Consider the following 27,461-nt stretch of genomic DNA (forward strand, 5'->3'; position numbering starts at 1 on the left):
AGTGTGTGTGTGTGTGCGCTGCATAGTGGGGATTAAGGGGTGTGCTAACCCAGACAATTGACTTCAAGGTCCAGTAAAAGCCAATAGGGGGGGTCTGGCTGGATGAAGTTAGATATATCTTGCTCTGTCAGGAGGCCACTCTCACCACCGCCTGCCGCCCCCCCACAGCTGAGTTACAAAAGTCCAAGACCAGCAGACAGATTATGGTGAAGGAAGCATGACGTGAGGACCATTAATCATGTGTCTGAGCTAACATGATAAGTGCTGACATATATAAACGAGTCGGCGCTCGCCGGCAGCCTGCGCAGGCTGCGAGGGTTTAACAAGTTGACTTCTGACCCCGACACGCTCCCAAGCCACAATATGATGAATCAACCTCGGACGACCCAGAGATGGAAATCTGTTCATACTACGCTGCGCGTGGGTTATAATGCCAGTTGTTACATGCAGTGACTGCCGCAGAATCAATAACAACTAGCAGACATGCACTGAAAGCTTTCCCTGGGGCGGTCACACTGCCCGTCACATTAGTCACAGCCAAAGCAAGGGGCCCTGTGTACACTATTGTTTTTCTTTGAAAGGTCCCATATCATGCTCATTTACAGGTTCATACTTTGATTTGTGTTTGGGGGTTTCTGCAAGATCATGTTTACAAAGTATTGAATTCTAATGAGCCTGCATACGACATCTCCAGACAAATCTGAATGGCTTGTTGAATCACAGGTTTTCTGATGCAGGCAGCCCACAGTGGGTTGGTCCAGATACCCAAATGTCTCCTTTAAATCTATACCGTTGTGTTTGGAGATACATATTTGAATCTCCTATCTGGTCTAAGTCACATGTGTACAATCTTTCACATATTCTTTTCTAATTGTTCTTATTTTTTTGTGGTTTTCCCAAAAAATGCAATCCAGTGACAATGAACCTTCTCACTTGATTATCAAAAAGCTTTGACAAAGCTGTGACGAGAGGCAACCGAGCAATTATTGTTCTCAACTGATTGCACACAACATCTGCTCAGCTGTGATCCGCCATGCTGCAGTGATGTGTTGTAAACAGCAGAGGCGGCTGGAAAATAACTGTAATCATCACACTTCTGAATCCTCGAAAGCATTTCCGTCTGTTCCTTTTGTTGACCATCATGCAGATACTAACGCTGTGGTGAGACAACGTACTGCATTGTTGACCACACTAAAACTAAACTCTTCATTACAACATTAAATATTTACTCACATTAGCATCACGATCTATAAATAGTAGATTTTGTATTTTGTAGTTTGTTCACAAATTCTGCATTTGAATGAAAATATGAAAATGTAAATTGTTAGTTAATTGAAGGTTTGGGGCTCAATTCAAGCAGATTGTAGAGCGTGCAACAGTTGCTTGATTTTTGTTTAGAAGAGGGAGGTTTATATTATCAACAGAAAATCCACAAAAAAATCCAACTGGTGTGAAATGCAGCCGGGGGCTTGCTGTTTATCGCTCGACTTCAAAGGACTCAGAGTTCAGAAGTTTTGAATTCATCATTTACAAGCACCGAAAGTGGGTCACTTCTACATCTGTAACCCCGTGTTGAACTGCAAGATGAGAAATAACATTTTTTGGGACAGAACCTGTCTCCCAGGGACCAAATGATTGCATCGCTGCATCTTCCCCGGCGTAAGTTTAGACACAGAAAGCGAGTACTTGACAGAGAACTACGATATGGCAAAGAAGAAAAAGGAAGAAGAACAATACAAAAAAAAAACATCCGTTGAAGTGCATTGGTGGTAAACAGTTTAAGACGGCAAACTCGTTTTTTTTATGTTCTTCAAGACACTGTGCACTTTCTCTCAAGGAGACACTGAAGCAGAATTGGGGAAAGTATGCAATTAAGTCTAATCACTTAGCAAATCTTTTCAGTTCAGAGTTTCGTAAGGAACCAAATTAGGAAGAGATAATTGAGCCACTGTTATGTTTTGACAAGATGTGTATGAGCCAAGGCTAACTACACTGGACTATGTTGACATCTATATAGGAGACAATCCACTGTGTCTCTAAACTGGCAGTTAATCCTGTCGGAGTCTCAGTGACCAACATTAACCACAGCTTGAGCTAGGAATAGCTTAGGAGCGTATTTGGGAATGGGTTGGGAATCAGCTTACTGCTTCTCCTGCTGTTTGGAGGCAGGAGATAAGAGCGTAAACATTACTGCCAAACCGGACAATGCTACAATGCCCCCCCCCCCCCTCCCCCTCCTCCTTTCCCCCCCATAAGACAAGCGTGGTAACATCTCTGTCAGCGAAACATTTCTGCTTCTCAATGAAGGAACTGGAGACAGGAAATCAAGGACGGAAGCAGAGGATGAGGGGAGGGGAAGAGATGGAGGAGTAGGACACCGTAGATTAGTACATATTAGCAGCCCTATTCCTTCCTGTGCCAATCAAAGATAAAGCTGCCAGTCAAGACCACTGTTCCACTTCTCATTAAAATGTAAACTCGTTATATTCGGAGGGGAAGATCTCCCACTTACAGCTCCGATAAGGCTGCAGCTCGCAGCAGAGCGGAATGACTGGGCCCTGGCAGGGCCTGTGGTAGAGGAGACGGGTGTCAAAATGAATGAATAGAAGAAAAGAGGGGGGGTTGCATCTCTATCTGAAATGTGGCTTGACTGAAGCTTTTTTCACCCTTAGACAGGAAGAGCGTTGAGCTTTCCTGCTGATTACACCAGGAAAAGAAACCCAAGTGCTGATTTTACCCTATAAGGACATTTTTTGTTGTTGAAATTATTACATTTCAAGTGTCCTCTCTGACTCGGTTAGTCTCCTCACAACCACATATTGTCACAATCACAAAAGCATCCACAGAGGCATATTCAGTGAAACAAATGAGTGCTTATTATCAAAGGACTTTGAAGCTGTGAAAGCCGAAGACGTATTTTGGTGTAAACTGGAATCATTTCTAACTTCTCACAGCGTTGAGTGATTTTTGGAAATTGTTGGAAATGTTCTTCCTCTTTCTGTCTTTAACCCCGGCTCTCTTCAGTTCTGTGGAAATATGACCTCATTTAGTAGAAACTGTTTGCGTCTTGGTAGTGAATGGGAGACATTTAGTTACTGCCTTCCAGGGAGCAGTATTAAATCTCTCTCCCCTCTCTCATGGTATTGCCTATCATGAAAGCATAACTCACTGCATGAATTGCATTTGGCGTATCCATATCGCACCATGCTCTACATACTAGGCAGCCGGCATGAATCTTTGCTTCGAGGGAATTTATTAAATGCATGCAAATATGCAAACACGCAACATACACATGAACCACCAGTCACTACAGGCTGACAGGCTTCTCGCTGCACATCCTTCGCCTGGCAGCTCTTCAAACGTATCCATTCCTCTCAGGAAACGTCTCTTTCCTGCCCCGCACGCAGACGGCAATCACTCAGGACCCAATAAGCAGAACCAGGCTGTACTGGATTCTATGGAGGCTCCAGACTGCAAGCGTTAACCCTCCGTGGGTCCAATCAGCCCACTGAGCGACTGGACTGGATGCGTATGCCCTCCCCCTGCAGCTGGCCCCATGCTCTCGTTATGGACCTAATCAGTACAACCACAGCACTCGTCGAGACCGACCCGCCGACAAGAGCGGGGGAAACATCCTCCACAGTGCGGGGCTCTCTCTTTGATATCATGCTAATGCCCAAATTCTAAATATTGTCATTTTCAGTGATTCAGCCAGGTTTCGTGAGAGAAATGGCAAGCTGTGTTTCAGACCCTCTTTAATCCAAAGCCCCCTGTGAATGCAAAACACTCCACTTTGACAGAAGATTCTGGATGACTAATGTGAACGCAGCCAATGGTCCAAAGCTGATTTGAAACACGGAGTTAGTACGGCCGACCCACCCATTCCAAAACACAAATCTAATTTGTAGCTGACAAGCTTGGAATTGAAGAAAAATTATAAAATCACAAATTGTGTGTCCATGCATGTGTGAATGTGTGTATATTTGTGTCATTCCCCCCCAAACATGTTTGCATGCGTGTTTCTTACCAGCAGCAGCAGCAGCAGCACGTCTGCATGGTCACACACACACGCTACATGCAGGGCCGTCCACAGGTCTTCGTCCTGGAGGTCGACATTCAGGCCCCGATCGATCAGAAGCTCCGCCGCGAACACATTGTCATGGCGAGCACACTGCAGAATGCAATCACAGTAGATGTCCTTATTAGACGTTTTTCAGAAATGTGTATATCCTGAAGCATCGCCAACTACAAACAGTACACATGAGTGGTTCAGGGCGTACTAATTAATATATGTGAAAAGGGTATTGTACAACAGTATTAACAATCACATAGGCCTACGTGTATTGCCACATCAACTGTAGATTAAAGTAATATTTTGCAGATTATGATTTTAGAGCTTCTTCTTAGATACTTCTACTTAAGTACAATTTTTGGGCAAATTAATCTTAATCAAAACATTCTCTACCTTTGTATAGTATTAGTGTGAGGGTCTGTACTTGTATTAATCAAACTGTGGGGACGAAAGCCATTCATAAAAAAAAAAAAGATAACCATTTAAGTGAAGGTTAAGATTGAATTTCTGGTTTCCATTCGGCTTATATTTAGGTAAGGGCTAGGACTGGAGCCGGTATGGTTAAATTTAGGGGTTAACTCCAAGGAATGAATGTAAGTCAGTTGAATGTCTCTTCTAATAGTTGTGTAACACTGTGTGTCTTACCAGGTGTAGCAAGGATCCCCCAGAAGAAATGGGAGTGTTTTGGTCTGCTCCCTCCTTCAGGAGCCGCAGCACTGCAACACAACAAACATCCATAATGTTAACACCTGCTGGATGAGAAGACAGACGGGGCAAACAGTGAAGACGTATGAGCGCACACTGATCTGTGCCAGTCACTATCAAAACCGATGCGCCAAGTGTCCTCTGACTGTCCTTGACTTGTCGGCGTGGATCAGTGTTAAGGTTGTGCGAGTGTGTGTTGTAGCTCCTTGTTGCAGCAGCGGGTGAGAACGCCTCTGGGTTACACACATTCACATCACACGCTGTGAGCTTCAGTGAGCCGCACAACCCACTCACACGCTGACACAGATCGACTGAAGACGACACGAACCACTACGAACAAGTTCACGCGCTCAGCCATGAGCGCATGAGAGGTCTGAAACCGGTCGCAGTGATTCTACTCTATCACTCATATATTATTTATTCAACATGTACCAAAAATGAACGAGGCCCCGGCAGACGAGAGCAAGAGAGAGAGAGAGAGAGAGAGCGTGACAGATGAATAGAGCAGGATGGACAAACAAGAGAGGGAGGCGGCGCGCTGGGGTTTGGACATATGTGATTTCACTGACACCGACAGCAATAGATGGGTACTGACTAAACCCCGGAAGACCTTCTCCCAGCAAAGCAGCCACCAGTGTCACGCAATCCCACCACATATACCCACACACACACACACACAAGAGTGGAGTCTTTGAGCAAAGTAACCATGGTAATTACAGTGGTAATAATTCTAGCTAATTAAACCTGCTGATGACCCCCATGAGGTCCTTTCACTTAAAGGGTCATTATGACGACAGGCATGCTTAAATAACCTCATCCAACCCTGCACACACACACACACACACACACACACACACACACACACACACACACACACACACACACACACACACACACACACACACACACACACACACACACACACACACACACACACACACACACACACACACACACACACACACACACACACACATACAAAAAGCATGTTTTAAAACCAGTAGATGCTGGTTAATAATCTAAACACACTAATAAATATGTTGACGATCACTCATCTGTTGCCAAAATGTACTGTATACAGAGGATAACAACAGCTCATATATAACAGTACACAATGCAATACAACAAAACCACAATATGGCCCCAAAAGAATAGCATGTATTTCAACAAACACACACACTTTGAAACAGTCTAAATAGTTAAAATGTATGGCTAGTTAACCTGCATAAACAAGCCACAGCTGTTAAACACTATACAGCAAACGTCACTCTGATCTTGATGTTAGAACCGGTTAATGTTGTTATAGTTTATGTCCACTATGTCCGCTTGCCTTTTGCTCGAGTAGGGAGTTTGCCAGCTAAATGAGGTAAAGATTTAAATTTTACTTTTAGGATTAGTGTAACTTCACAACTTCACAACAATATTCAGTAGTCCACATGAACATTGAAAGATATTCACGCTGGCTATTGGAAGAGATGGGAGAACAAAATCCACACTCCTGAGATTTTAACCAGGCCACATGTCAAGTAGCAGGTCAGTACCAAGATGGATGCAAATGACTCTTGTCTAAAGCGGCTGAAAATGAAAACCAATCTGACAAATACGTGGCATTTCTACAGTTAAAAATATGTTATCAGATCATACAGTTTCATATCATTCAGTGATAAAATGTAGTATTATCCAAGAACGTAGATGAGGAATACCGTCTATAGGAGCAGCAGAGTGTATTCAGGAGGTGTTTGCAGGTTTACAGTAAAGAACGTTCGTCTCTGTTGTATTGTAGTTGAAACGGAAAAGGAACACCGGCCGTCATAGAGATGTTTATCTTTAGAACAGCTTCAGCATACAGCAGTCATTTTCTCTCTATGCTAAATCTTTATCTGTCAATTAGTGTTTGATTGTGCACTGAGTTCAGACTTTGGTCTTGGTAGTGTGTGTGTGTGTGTGTGCACGCGTGTGTGTGTGTGTGTGTGACCCTCAATCAGGAGGCTACTGATAGAGGAATGGGGAGTGGGCGCGAAGCAAAGTCGGCTGTCATTTTGTGGAAAATTGCAAAACAGCTGTTCGAGACGTATGTGGAGTTTCCATGGCAACCAGATAGGAACTGGTAGCAGAGTGGAAAGGAGAGAAGAAGAGCGGATGAGAGAGAGAAACCTATAGAAGATATGGATTGATCGGCATGTCACATTCTACAGCAAAACTGCAGCTCAAAACTGAGAATTAGTAGTTTTACGATTCCTGACTGCTCACCTATCTACGCTGTCACGGTGTGTTTGTGTGTTGTAATACTATCTGAATATAGCGCTTCTCTCCTACTCAAAGAATTGCAAAGTAAGTACACTTTCAGGTTCATTTAAACAAAGACATTTGCACTTCTCTCCCGAAAAGGGTTCTGCTAAGAAACAAAAATCACAAACCTCCACGTTAGCCATGTCAGTGACAACCATGTTATTGGTTGTTGAACTTGTTGAAGTAGATATTGTGCACATAACGAACGAGCATGCTCTGTAGAGACAGTACAAGATTACATGTACATCTCTTCAGCCTCTCTTTTGGATTCTTTGGTTTTTCTTCATTTTACTGGACCGTGATATTTAGTGGTGTAACGGACCGTCGGCGACTATATTAACTACAGTTGTTTGAAGGAAATGTTTTCATCATCAATCATCAGCAGTTAGTATCGGCGGCAAAACACGTGATCACGGATCTCTAAAAGTATTGCTCTCCTTCTTCTTTTGTGCTGATCCGATCTGTGATCTGATCCGTGACTTTCATGATCCGTTGCACCACTAGTGATATTCCATGAATTCAATAATGAATCCTCCACTATATGCAATTTTCTTCATCTAGCGACCAGACACTTTCGTCCCATCTACGGCATCGCTCCTTGACAGCCCCATATGAGATTCTGTTCAAATCCCTCACCCTCACCAATGCTCATGTCTCTTTGGCCCTTAATCACACAGTCATAGCCACAAGAGGCAGCGTCTCACCTCGCTGCCCTATGTTTCTGAAATGAGCTTTGACATTTTTCCAAGGTTTCGGTCCTGATGAAAAAAGGCACCGGTACAGTTTCCCAATAATGCTCAACTGTAAATGTAGATTATCGTATGGTGACTTCTGTAAGATGGAACTCTTGCCCACCTGTTCAGAAATGAGATAATTTTATGGAATGCAGGTGCTAAAAGTCTGAAACAACACCACATATTTACAGCATATACACCAGCCTGAAGTATTCCAAGGACTAATCTGCAAAAACCTTTTCAGAAATAATAACTCACAACATTGTGTAAATAGCCTCCATGATTAACATGATGTGAGACAGTGAGTTCACAAAGTACTTTTATTTTTCATGCTCTCTCAGTGACGTTGATAGGTTTTCAATGTCGTGAGTCCCAGGGACCCACCGGTGCTCCTCTGAGTGGGTCCCCAAAAAAACCTGTACAACATAACTCCTGTTTGATGTTATACGGTTATTATTATGCTTATGTTCATGTGAAATATGAATCGGAATATTAAACAAATCTGAAAACGAGATATATGCGGTAAGGCGGTAAGATTATGGCGGCCACTGGTTAATTTTAGAAGCCGAGCTAAACAGCACCGCCAGTGAAAAGTTTTAATATGCTGCCTGATGACGCAGTCAACATTATAGGGATCCCTGCTGTATCAGAGAGTCTTATGGTTTAAATTGGAGATATCATGACATCTTTCTCTACCCCCTCTGTGGGCCGAGGCCCCGTTCTGTCAAAAACATGACAGGTGTTTGGCATGCCTTTAATCCCAGCATGCTGTCACAGAGAAATATGAATGTATTCCTGTAACATCCATATTCACCTATTTCCCCCATCTCTCCTCTTCCCTGTCTGGCTACGATGCCGTCCTGAGTATGTTTGGAGAATATAATTTCCTTTGATAGACACGCAACATAACAAAACATCCATCTCTGATCATTTAAACATTGATCCTGGTTAACTACTGAGGACAAAGGAGAAGTATGCGCACCAGTGTCACCTTGTCGCAGAATTTCTCTGAATTAGGAAGTATTTAGGGCTCAATTCAACGGGAAGAATCCCGGTTTAAACTACCAGAAAACATGCTGCTCTGTTTGTTAAGAAGCTTTGCTGCACTGATCTGATCTGGAGGCAGGGAGCGATCCACACATATGGCTGAACATTGTATAACACCAGACATGGTGTCCTTTTTTTTAGCAATGTAATGATTCAGGTTTTATGAATTGTGTCTGAGGCAGGGCTCCAGAACAGACTGAAAGTTATTAGCTATAAACTTTTACCTCCGCGTGCTTCACTTCCTCACTATGGAGAACTGATTGGAGTCTGTGAGTCCCTGCAAGATGGATCTATACACACACACCGATCAATAGTGGTAGTTCTGACGGATGCACTCGAGTGTGACACACATGCACACACTACATGACTTCACAGCAATAAAGCATTGTAACACTGAAACAAAACAAGTACAGCAATGTCAGACGACATTCTCTGAAATGTGATGCAACACTAGAGCAGACATGTGGCTTACTAGATGAGGTCTCAATGTTTAGCTCGAGAATACTTAGCAATGGACAGTTTTACCAGATGGGTTTTCAAACCACGCATGTGGCATCACAAGCACTTCCACGACGACGTGATGCAACAGCCGACTTTCGACTTAATGTCAACTTAGATTTACCTGAGTTGCCGCTCACCTTTCTTAAGCGTTTACAAATGATTTACATCAACTTTGAACAGTTATCACAATGTGTTTTGCCAGCTCAGTAAAGAACCAAAATATCACATTTAGCATCTATATTCTGTAGAAAGGGGAAGTCATAATAAAAATAGATTGTCGGTTTCGTGGCTACAAAGCAACAGCTGCTGCCGTTCCACATGTGCCTTGTTTTGATGAAGTTTAGAGATTGGTTTGGGGAAAGCAATTTCACCAAATATCAAAATGCAAGCGAGCCAGATGTTTGCATATGACAGATAGGAATGGAGAGGAAATATAGTATGCTCCTATCTAATATATATGGCTGTGTGCTCTTGGTCGTTTTTTCACCTTAAGCCTACAATATCCTCGCTAACCAATTTTTCATTTTCCCACCATGTTCAACTTGTCCTTTGTTCTCCACCCCACTTCTCTTTACCTCATTCTCCTTCATCTTATTTTCTGTACACTTCCTGGTATGGCTGAATATCTGTGATATCTCTGATTACCTGGCTGCCTTGTCAGCAGACTGAGTCTATCTGTGAATCTAATTCTCAAGCTCACTCACTTAAAACAGGTTTTAATTAGGACATAACAAGGGTTCACTAATTCTATTTCCCTCTCGGCCTCTTTGTGCTCTTTTCTCCGGGTCTTATTTTGGTTAATCTTTTCTCTTCTGCACACTCATAAGTTCTTCAAAACAATGATGAGTCTCCCAAACGTCTTTCCGTCCATTTATTTCCATTGATCATCACCAACTGGGGGAAAACGGTTTTGAAGATTAAAAGCTAATCAAGTTGGCATGTGCACAGTTTGTTCATGATAACAGCAATGTTGAAGACATCGTTGTATCTCAGCTAACAGATACACATGTATGAGGAAACAACTTGCATCATAAAGAGGACATCAGCCCTCACATATGTTGTTTAATATTCCTGTTGCGGTCTGCTTTCCAGGCAACAGACTCATTGTCAATGAGTCAAATGCAAATCTTTTACTCTTTTACCCCGACCCACCAGATTAACCCCTGGGCTCTCATTGCAACGAGTGTGTGTACACAATCCATCCTTACTTAAAATACCTCTGTAGTAAGGGGAAAAGATCCAGCAATGCTCACACATTACTCTGGGGAAGGTTCAAGCCTGAGGCAAATCCTATCACTCCGTACCGAAGGAAAAGAGAGCTCACTTAAGCAGCAACGGTGAGAAAACCTATAAGCACTCCGCTAACCAGGACCAGTGAGGAAAGCTCGAGAACCTTTGTCAAGATGTAGAAAGTGCTGATCCTCGTAACTAAATGTTACATCAAGGTTTGGACGGATCCACTCACGAAGAGACGGACACTGCAATACGGATGGAAGAACCAGACGGGCCAACACAGGGGAACACAAATGGATCGTAAAGCTTTCAAGCCGTCCCCTTGACTCAAAGGAGTCTGTTAGAAATAAATGTGTCACTGTCAGGAGGTCTTCCCATACCAACGCAACCGTAGCCTGGTACAAGTTCACTGCCATGGCGGCGCCTGGTTGGTAGGTAGGCATTAGGCAGAATGGCAGATCTGATTCATGCCAAGCCAACGCACCCTGGTTTCAGTCTGGCTGTTGCAATGGCGCACCAGCTGCTCCCACAGACCCCAGCTGAACCTCATAGGCAGCCAGAGAGCAGAGATTAACACACTGACCCGCAAAGGCTGCTGGTAGGAATGACACAGATACACCCGGACAGCTGGGTAAACAACTGGCAAATGACTGGCATAGCCAAAAAGAAAGACGGTGAGGTTGGATGAAAGAAATCAATGTGCTTTAGAGTAAAGTGTGAGGACCTTTTGAATCTTATGAGTTCATTGACTATTTGATCTTGCAAAAACAGCTCGAGTACTCCGGCGAGTCCTGCTTAGAGCCGAGGCCCGAGGGGAGATAGGAATGACTGACCTGAGGACAGCTCTCAAGACTTTTACAGGGTGAGTAAATGCATTTTGACTGTTATCTTCAATGTCATCTGCATTTGTAAAAAACTAAATCATTCAAGTACACCCAGAATAAGCGAGCTCCCATTTGTTTGAAACAAATGGCTGAACGGTTGAAACAATGCCCAGTATTCATCGGCCCTGAGCTAATATTTTAACATGCTAATATTTGTTTTGATACATTATTTTGTGTTACAAATCTGAAAACACACAGGAAACCACAAACCAGCCAGGTCCAAAGAGCGGCTCTCAGCGGCTCTCTACAGTGGACATTATCATCTCCGCTGAGGTATTTCTGTCCCTGAGAGCAGTTGGTATCAGGATAAAAGCTTCACTGTGTTCTCCTCAGTCGAGTGGACAGCTTCCAGCAGAACAAAGTGTGTGACCTGCAGTCAGAAGCTCTGTGTGTCCACTTGTGTGTGTGTGTGTGTGTGTGTGTGTGTGTACTGCAAACGCATACACACACACACACACACTACTACCATTTCACTCAACCATACACCCTCGTTCGCGCACCCACCTTCTTTGTCGTCACGGCGAACGATGGCATCCTGTATGACGTCGGCGAGGCTGAAGCGGACGCGGTGCTTCTTGCGGTGGGTGGGCGGCGCTCGAACCTTGATCCCACCTTGCTGGCGCTGAAGGCTCTTTTCCCTCTCGTAGTACGCCCTTATTTGGTCACAGCGCATCCTCCTGACCAGCCGCTGGCGCTGGCCAATGGGGAGAGACTCCAGCAGACACTGGTCTATCTCCATGTTCTGACGGAAGACATTACATAGCTGGAAACAACCTAAAGAGCAAAAGAGAAATCAGTTAAAACACTGCGGTCCAGAGCATTTACTCACTATACACTTTGATACTGAGCGAATGAGACAGCACCAAAGTGATGAAACACACCGACGCTGTCAGTTTCATCTCCAGGCACAGCTGCGTTTAACTGTTTTGCGTGCATGCACGTATGCTTGCATGTCTGTCTGCAGTTGTGTGTGTGGGCAGGCATTTAGTATATTTACTGTAAAGGATATAGGCTGTCTGTTTAGCCTTGGGGGTGAGTTGAGAGAAGCATCACAGCATTTTTGTGTGTCGCCTCTCCTGTCGCAGTGATTCTCCTGACTCCGCATAATCTCTCTGCCTCTCGGTGGAACTTAGCCAAACAGATCTCATCCCAGGCAGCTGCTAAACCTATTATGGTCTGCTTGGATGACTGGGACGCACAGCGCTTGTGCAGTAGGTGGGCTCAGAAAGAGTTTCACTGAGGCTGCATATCACTTTACTTTGTTTTTTCTTTTCCTTTTAGTAGGTACTGCAGCCGCACTAATGTAGCTAATATTTGTCATAGCATTGAGAATTGAAGTCTGACCCTCTTGCTCAGTTGCTGTGGGTCACAATAGCCAAACAAATCATGCTGGCTTGCATACTGCAAAATGCCACAGGATGCAGTAAGACATCCTGGTATTTTTTGGCGTACTGCCTTTGACATACTATATCGGGACTATATTTTTGCGGCAAACTAAGTAGTATGGTAACACGGGTATTTGATTCACTGCAAGTGTACTCAAGTAAAAATCAAGAGAGAAAGAATACAATACAAAGAAAAACATATTACATAAGGCAGGTTTTAAGTAAAAGTATGTGCATCAATCTGGCATTTAAAGCGCTGATGATTTGACAAATTCAGGTCACAGCCACCCCGGAGGACAAGCAAAATATGAGGAGGATGTCGTCTTTGCAGAGATATTGTGTTTTTCTCTCTGACTCACCGACTCATCCCTCTTTGGCCCGTGCTGTCTCTATATCTCATTTCCTTCTTTAATCAAGCTCAACTTTGTTGCTCTGCGTCTTTTGGGCCCATTGTGTTTTAAGTGTCCCCCCTGGAGCATCTTTGTCTCTCCATTGATCTCCAGAGGTTCTCTGTATCTCTATTTTGTCTCTGTAGGGTAACGGAGCACACATCAGTCTGCTCGTCAAGTGGAAAGTACTGTTAGTGGGACACCTTTGAAGTACTACATGTTGTCCCACAACCCCGTCCGTCTGTCTGTCTGTCGTTGGAGGACTGTTGCTGTGTTGCGTCTACTTTATACAATAAACTGGCATTTCTTCTCTTAAGGGGCTGAGGTGTGTTTGGACTAGATCTTTATCGGGCAGAGACAAAGCCGTGCAGGCAGACAAATGGAGGCACAGCCTGCCCCCTCCACTCTGGTTTGCCACACACACACACACACACACACACACAATACACCAGTGCCATCTGCTCTGGTTAGACTTGCAAAAAAAGTTCTTTTGTGTTCAGGTTCCAGACAAGTTGGGGGTCATTAATGTACTGTTTACGCCAGGTGTCTGCTTCAACTGCTTTCTATTATGGTGACTTGCCTTGCACATTGAGCAGACACACACACACACACACACATACAAACACAAAAATACACTCAACCTACTGCCTTTTCCAATATCACACCACTCCATCTCTCCACAGTCCAGCTTGCTCAGTCATCGCCTCCTTTTCTTTCCCTCTGCTCACCCTTTCTACTTTGATAGGTGACTTGCAGCGGTAGCTGTGGTGTGTGTTCCATCTGTGTCCACAGCGCACACCTATAAAAATTGGGTGCACTGATATATGATGCACTGATCTATTGCATGCTGACACATAGCTCATTGCGGGGCTACCGTACAGAGCATTGAGAGCAGGGCTCCTGGAGGTTTAGGCTATATTTACGTGCATATGTATAAACCACACTAGCTCGGTTTGCTTTACACCAACACATTGTAGATATGGTGAACCGTATGTCTCCATCTCTGCCTTGGCTTTGTGACTGTCATCGCTTCCTTGGCTTGGACATATCCTTCACACTCTTTGTCAACCTCATACATCATCTATTGTACAGGCATTCAAGGCTACAGTCACATCAACGCCCCATCAACTCTCTGCACAAAACGTGGCACATAGATACAGACAAGACTCACTCACGAGGCATATACATCGTGTAGTAGAGGGAAATCCATTAAATTAAATTAAAAAAACAGCTTAACACCCTAACGTAAAAACACAACATTTAGTTAGTAAATTAGTGATACAAATGCACTGGTCTTAATAAATAAGTATGTATGCTCAGTGTGCTAGAAGGTTCACTTTAACGGCACAGCAGTTCACACGTGGCACTAAATGTTGTGATATGTTGACGAAAAACTCGGTGTGTTGCTGTGTATGCAATGTGGCTGAATTTGTTGCTATAATACATCATTGCTAGGAGCATTTCGTTGTCTTCCGTTTTTAGATGAACACATCAAATATGGCCAGTACTGACAGCAAAGATCAATCGTAATTTGCCCTCAGTCAAGGAATACTTGAATTTCCATCTAACATCCCATCAACCGAAAAGACACATCATTCCTAATTTCAACATTTGAAAAAAAAAAACAACGACATAATGTCTGCTTTGAATAGTCGTGTATGCTACGCTGTGATGAATGGCTCTGAACAGACTGATGACATGTGAATGAGAGAGGGAAAGGACAGAAGAGCTACAGTCAGTCTAATGTGAAACAGGGCTGAATGAACCTGAGAGAGATGGAGTGAGTGAGGAGACGCAAAGAGAGAGAGAGGGATAAAAAGCAGAAGCTTTCTTCTCGTGCCATCCCATCACCGGGCCATCAGTTATTGATTCAATGTGGAACATCCCATGCAGGCTCCGGCTAATAACACGGACAGCACTGCAGGAGCTTGTAAATCAGAAAACAGCATACACACACATGTGGGCAAACACAAAAACACACGTGCAGGATATAGATATATGTAGAGATTTTGGGGGCGATACAGGTAGGGTTCTCAGAGTCAAGGAGGGACTTTATGGCAGCATGCATCACCTCTATGATAGATTTCACTGTTTTCTCCTCTTTGATTTTCCCTCTTTCTCTGTCATCACCTGTCAAATATCAGCATCACTCTCCTTCATTCCTCCCCGAGTCTGCTCATCATTCTTCGCGCCACTCGGCCATATTCTTCATATTTCATCCTCGCCTCCTTTCCATTTCCCAATCCTGCCTCCCGTCTCTGCAACACTCCTCTAAATCACCCTCAGTTTCTTCTCCATCTGTCCTCCTCTCTCTCTGCAATGACTCTCTCTCTCTCTGACAGTCTGTCACTGTGTTATGAATATGCCAGACGCTCATGGGATCTGCATCTTTGGGACTCTATTTCACCGTTCTTTCCCTCTGCCGGTACCTGCCGCATTCACCGGTCAACTTCACACATCTGCAGCAGCTCTCTGCAGCAACCTTGCACACCCACATACTGCGTGCACACACACACAAACACACATTTGAAGTTTAGATTGTGCTGCTGTGACAGCAGCTGACCACCAGAATTCTTGAGCACATAAACTCACAGTATAGTCATGACACTGCCTATGTAGTGATGCTGACACAATAGGCACACACCGATGGCCGAGGCGCACACACACAAGTACACTTGCGCGCACACGCGCACACACACACACACACACACACACACACACACACACACACACACACACACACACACACACACACACACACACACACACACACACACACACACACACACACACACACACACACACACACACACACACACACACAAAGAGATGGTGAATGGCTACTTACAGCATTTGATGAAATGGTAGTGAGACATTTTCTGAATAAGTCAGACAGTCCGCCAGTCAGGTAGAAATGCTGGCAGGCAGGCAGAAAGGTAGGCGGGAAGTCAGTAAGTCAAGCAGGCAGGCAGACAGTAGGCAGCTACAGGTTCCAGCAGAAAACTAATGCAGAGCTCGTAACCCGGCAGGATGCATTATTAATCTGGCTCCCTGCATGCTATCCAAACTCCGCTTCCCTGTCTGCATTATTCACCAGCAGCAGTAGTGGCAGCAGCAGCAGCAGCAGCAGCAGCAGCAGCTCCGGTTGCAGTCCATGCAGCATCTACATGTGCACAGACCCAGACTCTCACACGCACGCACACTCACTCACTCACACAGACATTCACTCCCTCGATCAACCCGTCGGCAAGGGGAGCTGCGGTGTTTCTCGCTCTCCTCGCCCACAGCCAGATAACCACCGCACAGCGTCTTCCCAGCCATGGACCGACGCACGTGCTCCACTCGCGTCACTGACTGACAGACGGCTCAGTCCGCCTCCCTCTCAACACACCCCCAATGACGCAATGCTCTTCACCTCCTTACACACCCCCGTTCCAGTCTCCGTCTATCTCTCACACACAGACACACATGCAGTGACTCATAAGGATGCACACCTCTTTGGAGTACCCTCTACCATCTCAGCCGAAAGGCAAGAAAAGGAGGGGGTGGGATTAATTGTGTCTTCCTATACTACATTTAAGAGAGGGGGATTAGGAGAGAGAGCAACGGAGGTCATTGGAGAAAAGAGAAGGATAGAGATAAGATGGGAAATTGAGGGAATGCAGATACAGCAGGGGGAGCAAGAGAAAGAAAAATAAGCAAAAGACGGGGAGAGAGAGAGAAGGAGTGTTAAATTAGATAGGACAGCTAAAGAGAGAGAGAGAGAGAGAGAGAGAGAGAGAGAGAGAGAGAGAGAGGGAATTAGAAGCTGCTGCAGTGCGGCTTTTGGTGCGGTGACAGGTTAAGTGCTCATCAATGCCCTTAAATTGGCTACAAATTAACTACAGATAAGTACAGTTTACGAGAATGGTAGGGGCTGAGACCAGTACATTGACACACACTCTCCATCATGCGTTTATCATGCTCCGACACACACACACACACACACACAGTTAAGTGACACACCATACATTATGTGCTCGCAGTGTCAGTAGGGCAATCTCTTCGACTTTGTGCTTTAAGGCTGATTTGCATATATGAATACCAAAGCTTTGCATCGGAAAGAGGATTTGCACGAGGAGGGTGAGAAGGTGAGGATGAACGAGAGAGGAGAAGAGAGAGAGAAAAAAAAAGGCGAGAGAGAGAAGCGGGGAAGAACTGCAGACAAAAGAGAAAAAGATAAAGTGAGATAGCAAGAAAGACTGCACACACCCACACACAATGTAGATGAGCGAAAAACAGCTCAATGAAGTGTGCAGTAAGTGTGGCTAAAGCAAGATTCTGACACACATTTTAGAAATCTGTGCCACGGTGCTCTCTGCAGGTTATATAGCATGCTGCACATTCTGGGGGGGGGGTTGAGTGTTCATCTCCCATTGCTGTCAAACACGGGCATGAGGAGACGAGATGAAAGGATGTGAGAAGCAGGTGAGGTTTGTGAAGGTACTGAACGGAGACGGAGCGGCAGAAAAAAAAGAGAGGAAGGCAGAGACTGGGAGGTGTGAGTGTGTGTGCGTGTGTGTGTGTGTGCGTGTGTGCGTGTGTGTGTGTGTGTGTGCGTGCGCGTCAGACTGAATGCTCGAGTAATTCCTGTCATAGGAAATCAGGTCACTGAAGCAATTCGCTGCATCTTCAGCAAAACACTGCTGGAGCAACTTCTCCAACATCTACCTGAGTAAAGTGAGATGCCAGGTTTAAGTGTGTGTGTGTGTGTGTGTGTGTGTGTGTGTGTGTGTGCATACCGAGCCTGAACGCTTGCAAAAACTGTCCCATACCGACTACTAAATAAGTCATTGCTAAACACCACTCGCGGTTTGCACACGCACACATTTAGACAACACTCATGGAGGATAACACAGTGACCACCCCGTTGACCCTTTACCCGTGACATGCAGACCTCTTTTCATCCGAATGTCGCAAAGCATTAATGTTCTGATGCAGATTCCGTGCCTGCAGCTACAGACAACATGCTGTATCAGAGGAGCGGCGACATGCTGGAGCCTTGGGACAGAAGGTAACACAAGGTCTCACTATGAGACACACTGCTAGAAGGAAAGTCATCTCGGGGGGGGGGGGGGGGGGGGGGGGGAGACAGCAACAGGATAATGGGTTTTAGTCGAGTCCTAACAATTTCTACAACTACACTTAGCTCAAGCACTTAAACGGCGAGGTACACAGAGAGTGCACGTACACTGAAGAAAATAGAGAGAAATAACAGAGAGAAGGGGTTCATTATATAGGCCATTTAGAAATGCAGCAATTACTGGTTAAAAATAAATAAATTTATTCCACTATCTAAACGTGTGCCACAATATCTCCGCGTGTTTCTTTATCAGATGTAATGCTGTGATTGGTAGCTGGTGGATTGTGCCTCAAACATCTTTATAACAGCTTCTGTCCCACAGGAGACGACTAATTTCCTTCTGTTTGACACATTCTGCCATCAACACCCTCGGGTGTCAGTCAATACTACGACTGTGTTACCACTGTGACTTCTTTGATTACCGTCCTAGTGTGTGTGTGTGTGCATGTGCTAGCATAAGAGCACTGACGCTGATAACGCGGGAGGCTTGATACAGGGAATTTTCCCAATTATGGCAAAGCCAAAAGGCACTTGGAAAGTTTGGGGTGCGATGCATTATATATGAAAAGAGCTGTTTTTGGATTAATTATTCATCGAATGTGATATATTTACACAAATAAATATTTATTTATTGTACCAGACAAATTACTGGCTGGAAATAGTGCATCTGCATCCAAACATAAACCGTGATGAGCAAGTAAGCATACTGCACAAACGGTCTAGATTCTTATGTGATTGCAATATTTTGTAAATGAGGGACTCTCTCTCACACACACAAACACACACTTACAATAAAATGTGGAGGATGCAAACCACAAACGCTCCTCAAATCAATCTAAAAGATCCACATTCCCATAAAAACACTGAAAGAAAGCAAATGAAGATTCCTCTTCGTTCACCTCTTTTATTGCCATATATACTGCATATATGCGTTTGTTTGTTTTCTATGAACAATCACAATATGATGTCAACAAATAAATCAGACGCTGCACAGGAGACTTATGCAGTGGTATTTACGCAATCTCCATCGCCTCCTTGTCTCTACCTTAACCCCTCTCCTCTGTACCCGCAAGCTCGAGGTCATTCGCTTGTCCTGCGGCTACCTCCAGCAGCATTAACACCTAAGTTGTTGATTTTAGGGGAACAACACTACCTTGTATTGTTTAATGTCGTCCCCCGCCTGGTTCTCCTGTAAATACACAGCAAAGTTTATAATATGCTGTGTAAAATCGGCCGCAATACACCGTGCTGCGGCGGTAAAGCGGTGGTGACAGCTTGTGTTTTTGTCACTGCATTGGGTTTTATTGTTGCACTGCCAATAACACGGTTGTTGTTTGTGTTAATTATGCTACTGACGAAACACTCTGAAATGGCCCATTGTTTATTTCGTTGTGTGAGATTTGTTTTTGAACTAATTGGAAATTGAACTGTAAAAGATATTATCAGGCAATGCACTGAATCATTGTAAGGTATGGTATCAAACTCAATGTTGCGAGTCGTCTCAGGACAAATTATAATTCACACCAGAGTATTTTCAGACTTAAAAGACTCGAGGTATTATTACTATGGCCTCTCCCTTCTGTACACTTATCTTAAAACACAAAAGTATTGTCAGCATTTGTTTTACCACATCTTGAACACAGGATCAGTTACAACATGTGTTAAAATAGGCAAGTAGTCAATTTAACATATCCCTCATCCCTGCTTGGATGTTTAATCACATGAATCAAAAAATGAATTACTATAAAAAGAAAAGAAAAAAAAAAACTACAAAATGCAGTTTCCATTAGTGCCCACTGAGACCTGTATGTGAAATCTATTAATAATCTGCGTATCACCCTTTACAATGGATTATATTGTAATCCAACCATTTATTCATCCAAAACAGCAGCTCAATCCAGGTTTAAAGGGAACAGCAGGGATCACTACTTAATATTCATAATACAAGTTAATAGCCGAGCAGCTATATTGGACAAGTCCAGGGTGGATCGTTGCCTGCAAGGGGGAGATTTAAATGCTTCTCTGCATGATGCTGCAGAGCACCGAGAAACTGCACAGAATCAAATAGAGGTTTATGTACCTTGCTCGGGTCCATGTCCATGTTAATTAAAGCTGCATTACGCAGTTTATGACCATTCGGGGGCAGACAAACTCACACACAACTTATAGCCTTGACACAATATTAGTCTGTGCAGTTCTTATGGATAACAACTGCCGACTGATGAATCCAGAAAAAAAAAAATGAAGCAACATCCACCTTACTGGAGTCTTTCCTCTGCAGCTACGGCTCACCCCGTCACAGTGTTGAGTCACGAGCACGAGCAGAACACATATAAATGCATTAGTGGTAAAAACATGACGGACAAAAAGGGCGGACAGATGAAGGTACGAATGACATCCATGCAAAAAAAAAAAACAGCCCTCTGTACAAAAGAGATATTGTGCTTTTGCCGATGTGGCTCACTCGCAGACAGTTGTTAACAAGCCAAGTGTTGCTTTCAACAGCTTAAGGGCATTGATCGAACATGCACGGCTGCAGAGTGACACAGTGCCTCCTTGTAAATCTGCTTTATGGGCCTGCCTGACACACGGCAGGCGATGCCTGCTATATGTTTTAAATAGAAAGAACACGAACAAGCTATACTCGTTAATCCCACTACTGCAAAGTGACACTAGGCTCAGACTCAACGATATTTGTGCAGGCAGACATTGTCCAACAGTCTCTAAGGGCTGGGTATTTGGGTACTTCACTCCTTTTTTTGGCGCCAACAGAAAAGTGTGGAAACCTAGTATCAAGTACCAAATTCAGACTGTATTCTATTTAAGCTACATTTTTTTTATGGCTCCTTGTGTTACGACAATCATCAACATTTTAGTAGTTTGCCTTTTTTTTGTTCAATGAAAAAAATATATTTTATTGAAAAAATAATTAATGAAAAAGTAAGATTTGAGGTAGTATTGAGAAATATCAAACGATACACTTCCCTAAAAGTAAGGACCATTGAAAATAAAATCTACTTGTTTTTCTCAAGAGAAATAGTCATCCACCAGGTGTGACAAGATGGTCAATCTGCTTTGAGACAGCCTGCTCAGCAGGCGTGCCAGACTTCATTCAGCTCCAGTCGTGTCATACATGTGGGCCCTTAGAGGAACAACACACACTCGCTGTCAGGCAGCGCAGTCTGCTAAATGCACACCGAAACGTGGCGAAAAGCTCCCTAAACCTCCTTAGTAATCATGTCACCTTTGATTGTCATGTAAACTAACAATCAAGACAAAAGAGATGAACTCCCAAGATTCCCTAAAGCAACAAAAAATGAAAAGGAAAACTTCTGTAATTTCACAGTTCAAGAGTCAACGGCTGGAGGGAAGACGAAGGTGAGGGGAGGACAGAGAGGCAACATCTGTAGCATCTTCCAGTCGGTGCTACAAACGGAGCACTGGAAGACTGATATGGCTCATTATTGCTGCTGGCCAGGGGGAGAAAGAAAGGGACATGATGGAATCATGAGCGAGGGGGAGTAAAGTGAAAAATCCATCAGGACAATTTGACAGACAAATGAAGCAAATTAGAATCGGACAAAAGCAGTGTGAGACAAAGGAGAGCTATAAGAATCAATAACTTATGAGCCAGTTTCTCTCTCCTCACACTTCATGAATGACTTGATATCTGCCTATAATTATGTTTCTCCCTCTAAATCACCTCCGCTCAACTCATCAGCCCCACAGACTAGAGTCCATCTCTCTCTCTCTCTCTCTCTCTCTCTCTCTCTCTGCTCTTTGTCTCGCCTTTATGACCCTCTCTCCTAGCTCACAGTTTCAAGAAACCGGCACAATGGACAACATGGGAACATGAAGGATGGCTGCGAGCTTCGGCGAGAGACAATCAATAACCGGACAAACAAAAGCGCAGCCCGGTCCCGCGTGGTGAGAAGCTACAGCGCCACTCGGCACAGAGGCGGCGTCCTCCTCCTCTCGCCTTGTTCTGTTCTCCGCTGACTCAGAGTGAAAGCCGTGACCACTGCCTGACGCGCACTGTATTAGTGACTCACGGCGAGCCAACAGACGCGCGCACAGTTTGGGTCCAACTCCCAACCCACATCACCATTCCGCTTATGTTATCATGCCATGCTCACAGCTGCTCAAATTCAAGTACCAATGCTCCCTTAAATACCTGCTGTGCATGTGAGCAAGTGTGCACAAACACACTGCACAATTATACTTAACCAGCTGTTTGCTCTTTTCTTGGCAAAGCCTCAGATGCTTGCAGAAGCAACGATATAGACAAAAGGGTAGTAAGAGAAAGTGTACCCAATGATCAGTGTAATAATAATACTTAGGTTTTAGTGCAACGATCTGAAGAAAACAACTTTAAAGAAAATAAAAAATGATCAAAATGATTTCGATCAATACGGAAATCATGATTATTCATACATTTTAGGGACAACATATTGCAGATTTAAAATAACAGAGCACTGGTTTCACTTCCATCCTGTGCTACATTCCTGCTAATGTACAAACATTTGCATCTAAATAAGACTTGAAATCGGGCTGTTCTTCAGATGAATTCCGTGCATTTTTGTCTTGCCCGTCTGCTCTCTGCAGTAATATACAGTTCATCACTCCGCCCCGGACTGCAGCCGCAACATTCAGGACACTGCAGCGACATGGCAGCTCCCCAAAAGTGTGGAGCCAAAACGACACGATCGCCCCCCCGCTGGCTGGCTGTTAGTTTAGGAAGCACTTGATTTGATATGCAGCAGAGTTTCCGATGAGCAGTGCGTGCATTTGAAACGTTGATGTCGCAGTTGTGATAAGCCAAAATCTGGATGCCGATTGATATTCAATTTATTGTTCAACCCTACTTTATAGCACCGACAGTGCAAATTGTGACTACTTTGAAATAGGACATTCTACATGAAATGAAATGTTCACATGTATGCAGATATTCAACAATTATTGACTGTGGATCTAGACAGTGGATTAGACACGGTTGCTGTGTTTCCTCTGGCAAAATGGTCTAGTTTGTAGTTTAACTTGCTGAAGTTGTGACACAAAAACAAAGATCTTCGTATCGCACTGTAAGGTCTCCCATCTGGTTTAAAGGAGTAATTAAACAAACAGATCTCAAGGCAAATACGGAGAATATAAAGGCATTTGGTCACATTGCCGTCAACAATAGTTTAATTTCAAGTTCAGTTGTATTTGGGCATTCTGCAGCCGACTGGAAATGATAAACCATTGCAAAGCACACAAAGAGTGGAAACACTTCGTTAAAAGTGACAGTGAGAGAAATTGTAACGGCTTTTTTTTTCAAACAAACAGATCTGAACAACAAAGAAGAGCAGCATCAAGCTGATAAAATATTAAAAAGTGACAGATTCGTTTGAGGCACGAGGACTAGACAACAGCACAGAGTCATTTATCATTCCTTATAATTTAATGTTCCATGACTGCGTGATTTCTAAACTGATTTTAGAAAGCCGTTGTGCAGACAGGGAAGAAAAGGGAGTCTGAAGAAAATCTGTCGAAGAACTTGTTTTTCTACTTTAGTGCAGAACTGCATTTAAACAACGAGGTACGTTTTTATCTCAATCTCTCACAACTCAGCAGAACAAATAGTACCGTACAATACATTTATATTACAATTCCCATCTCAAAGCTTGTGTATGACCAGTCAGCAACAACGTACTGAGGCAACCTCCAGCCCAACGGTTCCTGTCATGTCCTGATTATAAAAGTACTGGAGGAGATCAATGAACTGTTTCGGTGTCGAGAACTACTGCCAACGAACAAAAATGGAGTGAAGACTGAAAGGTAATTAAACGGACCATGCAGTTGCTGCACTTGTACAGGACAGTGCATTCAAGCGCTTTCTTTGTTTGTCTCTGCCATGCATGCTGCTGTACTTCTCAACCCCCCAATTGTTACTGCTGCCACAGTCTGGTGAGGAGAAGGAGAGGCATTGTTGTTCCAGCAGCATATGGACAGTCTCCACTACGTGAACACAAAGGTTCAGACACACATACATGCACACACATGCCAAATATAGGGCTGGGCGAGAATTGGATATGACGATTTAGAGAGAGAGAGAGAGAGAGAGAGAGAGAGAGAGAGAGAGAGAGACAGAGTGAGAGAGAGACAGAGTGAGAGAGAGAGAGAGAGAGAGAGAGAGACAGAATGAGGAAGAGAGAGCGCTAGTCAGTTAATCTAAGGGCCGTTCATGTCACTGAGTTCATATGACACAAGGCCATGCCACAGCAATCATGATGCACCACGAAAACCTGTTACTTTACCCATCTGGTTTCCTTTCAACAAGTACATACAGTAAAATGAAAGTTATAATGAAGTCTCTGTTTAACTCATGAGGTGGACCAAATGTTCGTGCCAAAACCCTCCACACAGTCTATGTATGTGGGCACGTTTAAATGTGGGAGGGTTTGTGTAACGGTCCAGTCACCATATCGGACCGCAGCGTTGCCAACCAGCCGACGTCACAAGGAGGACGCACTGACTGCACGCGCACACACACACACACACACAAACGCTGACTTTATCGTGTAAACACAACTCATCATGGCGCTCATCAACCTCGTTGAAACGCCTCCTCCACCCCTCCAGTAGTCGTGAACAGTGGACGAGAGGCACAGAGTGAACTGAAAAGATGAAGAACAAAACTCAACCCTGCATAAGAAAGGATGTTGCACCAGAGGCTCAGAGTGGAGTGGCTTTGATACGACTTTAGATTATTTACTTTCAAAACTGAAAAAAAAAAAAAAAAAAACCTGAGTTGAGTAGCGTTGTGCTACGGGGCAGTTCTGTTCTCAGAGCGGAGACAAGCAGATGCACTGCTGCTGACCCACTTGTGCCCCCAACCGTGCCATCCAACAAGCTGAGAGACTTACAGCCTTTCACTCAGCTCGCTGACTTAAAAGACATGCCAGCATTGCTTTGTATCGTCTGTGCTGGAGCCCTTTAATGTTCTCCTCACAATACATAAAACAAGCCAACTAGCTTGTGTGATGTGTACGGCATGTATAAAAGGACTACCTACACACACACACACACACACACACACACACACACACACACACACACACACACACACACACACACACACACACACACACACACACACACACACACACACACACACACACACACACACACACACACACACACACACACACACACACACACACACACACACACAGCGACCAACGCCTACGGGCAGTTTCCTACACCTGCGCAGGTTCAAATGAATCTGTCTGAAATAGCCTCATGTGCATTCACCCCGTACCTATTCATAAATGATGAGCTGAGCCTGCGCTGTGCTGAAGCCGGACAGATTGACTTCTAGCATCTCACTCCTTCTCAAAGACGCCTTCACAGCATCAACTGCTCCGCTAAACTATGTGGACTTAGCTTTGAAGCTAACTAAGTTGACCATCACTCCCCCTTTCACATAGCAACAACAACATTTACAATAACTTTCTGCCTTAAAGCCAACATTCATCAGCCTTACATGTACCGTAATGGCTTTGAACTTTATACTTTACGTACTCGACTGCTGTGATTTTCTGAATAGAACAAAAAACGTCGAGTTAGGAACGGCAGCTAAATGATGCAAATCCAAATGTAAATGTATCTATTCGCATATTCTCCCTTGAACCAAACAGACGGCACTGTTCAACTATACCTGCCGCAGAAGACCATGACACTAGATCGCCTGCAGTATTGTGTCCTTGGAGTTTGAATGCTCTGTTCAACAACAGCATGGCCTCGATGTTAGCCATTAGCCACCGAAACGATGTGAAACCAACCACCATCCCAAATTCACCTCATTCCAAAAAGATCTGCAGATTGTAGTAGTGGAGCAGTTGTAGTAATGGATTACGTTCTCCAAATCTATAGCTTACATTTTTGAGCCCTTGATCCCCCATGTAATCTGCTCCCCCAATCCTGGATGCTGGCCTAAGTGAAGAGACACTGAGCTAAGCATTCTGATTGGCTTTGCTGTGACCTCTAGCACCCGCCTTTCAACTCCGGCCGCTTGGCCCGCACGGGTCACCGCAGGTCAACTTTGTAATTAATCACGCAGCCAGATGAACGGTTGCGGGCTTTACCCATGAACTCGCAGCAGGCTGGTGCCAATGCGACGTCAGACCGCCCCTTTAAATCAGAGGAGCCAGATTCACGCTCCAATGTCAGGAAAGGCAGCTTCCCCGCTGAAGTGTTCTTCAGCGAGACTTTAGCAGCTCCAAGGGTGCTGTTCTACGACTGATCATGTGCTCTGGTCTGTGGAGGGGGACATCAGCACTGCAAGTTGCTAGACAACAACGGCGCAACAAGATAGTGCATCTCTCTCTAACTAACACACACACACACACACACACATTGTCACAACAGATTCACGATCATGTGCAGCTCTGAAGTGTGACAACCTCTACACAGATACTAATTCTCGCTATAGTGAGGATCTCACCGCGCATTGAAATCATTCTCGCGCAATCAGCTGTTCATTCCCAGCCAGAAACACACACACATTCTTCCACACTAAGCATCTCATGGTGTGTGTGTGTGTATATGTATATATACTGTATATATATATATATATATACACCAACGACAACTGCACGGCACATCTGCCTTTCTTTTCATTCCCAGTGGCATGCCAGGAGCACCACATGTCATCCATGTACATGTAACACACACACACACACACACACACACACACGTCTTCCCTAAGTCCGCCTCACATGGGGTCAAGACATTTATCAGAGTGAAAAAAAAATAAAAAATAAAAAATCACACCAACATTCATCCTCAAAATGTGCCTTCCCTCTGATGAGAAGAGAAACAGCCTTACCGGTGAGAGCTCGTCCACAGGAGACACCAGGGTACGGAGGAGAGAGAAATGTGTCTGCCCAACGAAAACCCAGCGAGAGCCACCTCCCTGTTCGCCGCCACCAAATCAATTTCACACTCTCTCACCTCCCCGCCACTGTGATGTCATTCATTCATCCGTTTCCCCCGTAGCCATGGCAACTCTGCCGCTTGGAGCGGCTAATTCTTTTACATCTGTCTCTCCCTCTGTCTG

At 44.3% G+C, this 27,461-nt stretch overlaps 1 protein-coding gene across 1 annotated transcript in view; it reads right to left on the bottom strand.

Moving 5' to 3' along the window:
- The window catches only part of myo16 (myosin XVI), an 89,942-nt gene that overhangs the window by 55,509 nt on the left and 6,972 nt on the right, over positions 1–27,461 (bottom strand). The window contains exons 3-5 of the mRNA XM_076107069.1: positions 11,970–12,239; positions 4,718–4,788; positions 4,028–4,171 (exon numbers count right to left, since the gene is read on the bottom strand). Of these exons, the coding sequence (XP_075963184.1) occupies positions 4,028–4,171; positions 4,718–4,788; positions 11,970–12,204 (450 nt within the window). The 5' untranslated portion in view covers positions 12,205–12,239. The remainder of the gene's footprint in view (positions 1–4,027; positions 4,172–4,717; positions 4,789–11,969; positions 12,240–27,461) is intronic.

This window comes from Anarhichas minor, unplaced genomic scaffold (genome assembly GCF_050575085.1).
Source record: "Anarhichas minor isolate MPS153535 unplaced genomic scaffold, ASM5057508v1 ptg000004l, whole genome shotgun sequence".
NCBI classification, from domain to species: Eukaryota; Metazoa; Chordata; class Actinopteri; order Perciformes; family Anarhichadidae; genus Anarhichas; species Anarhichas minor.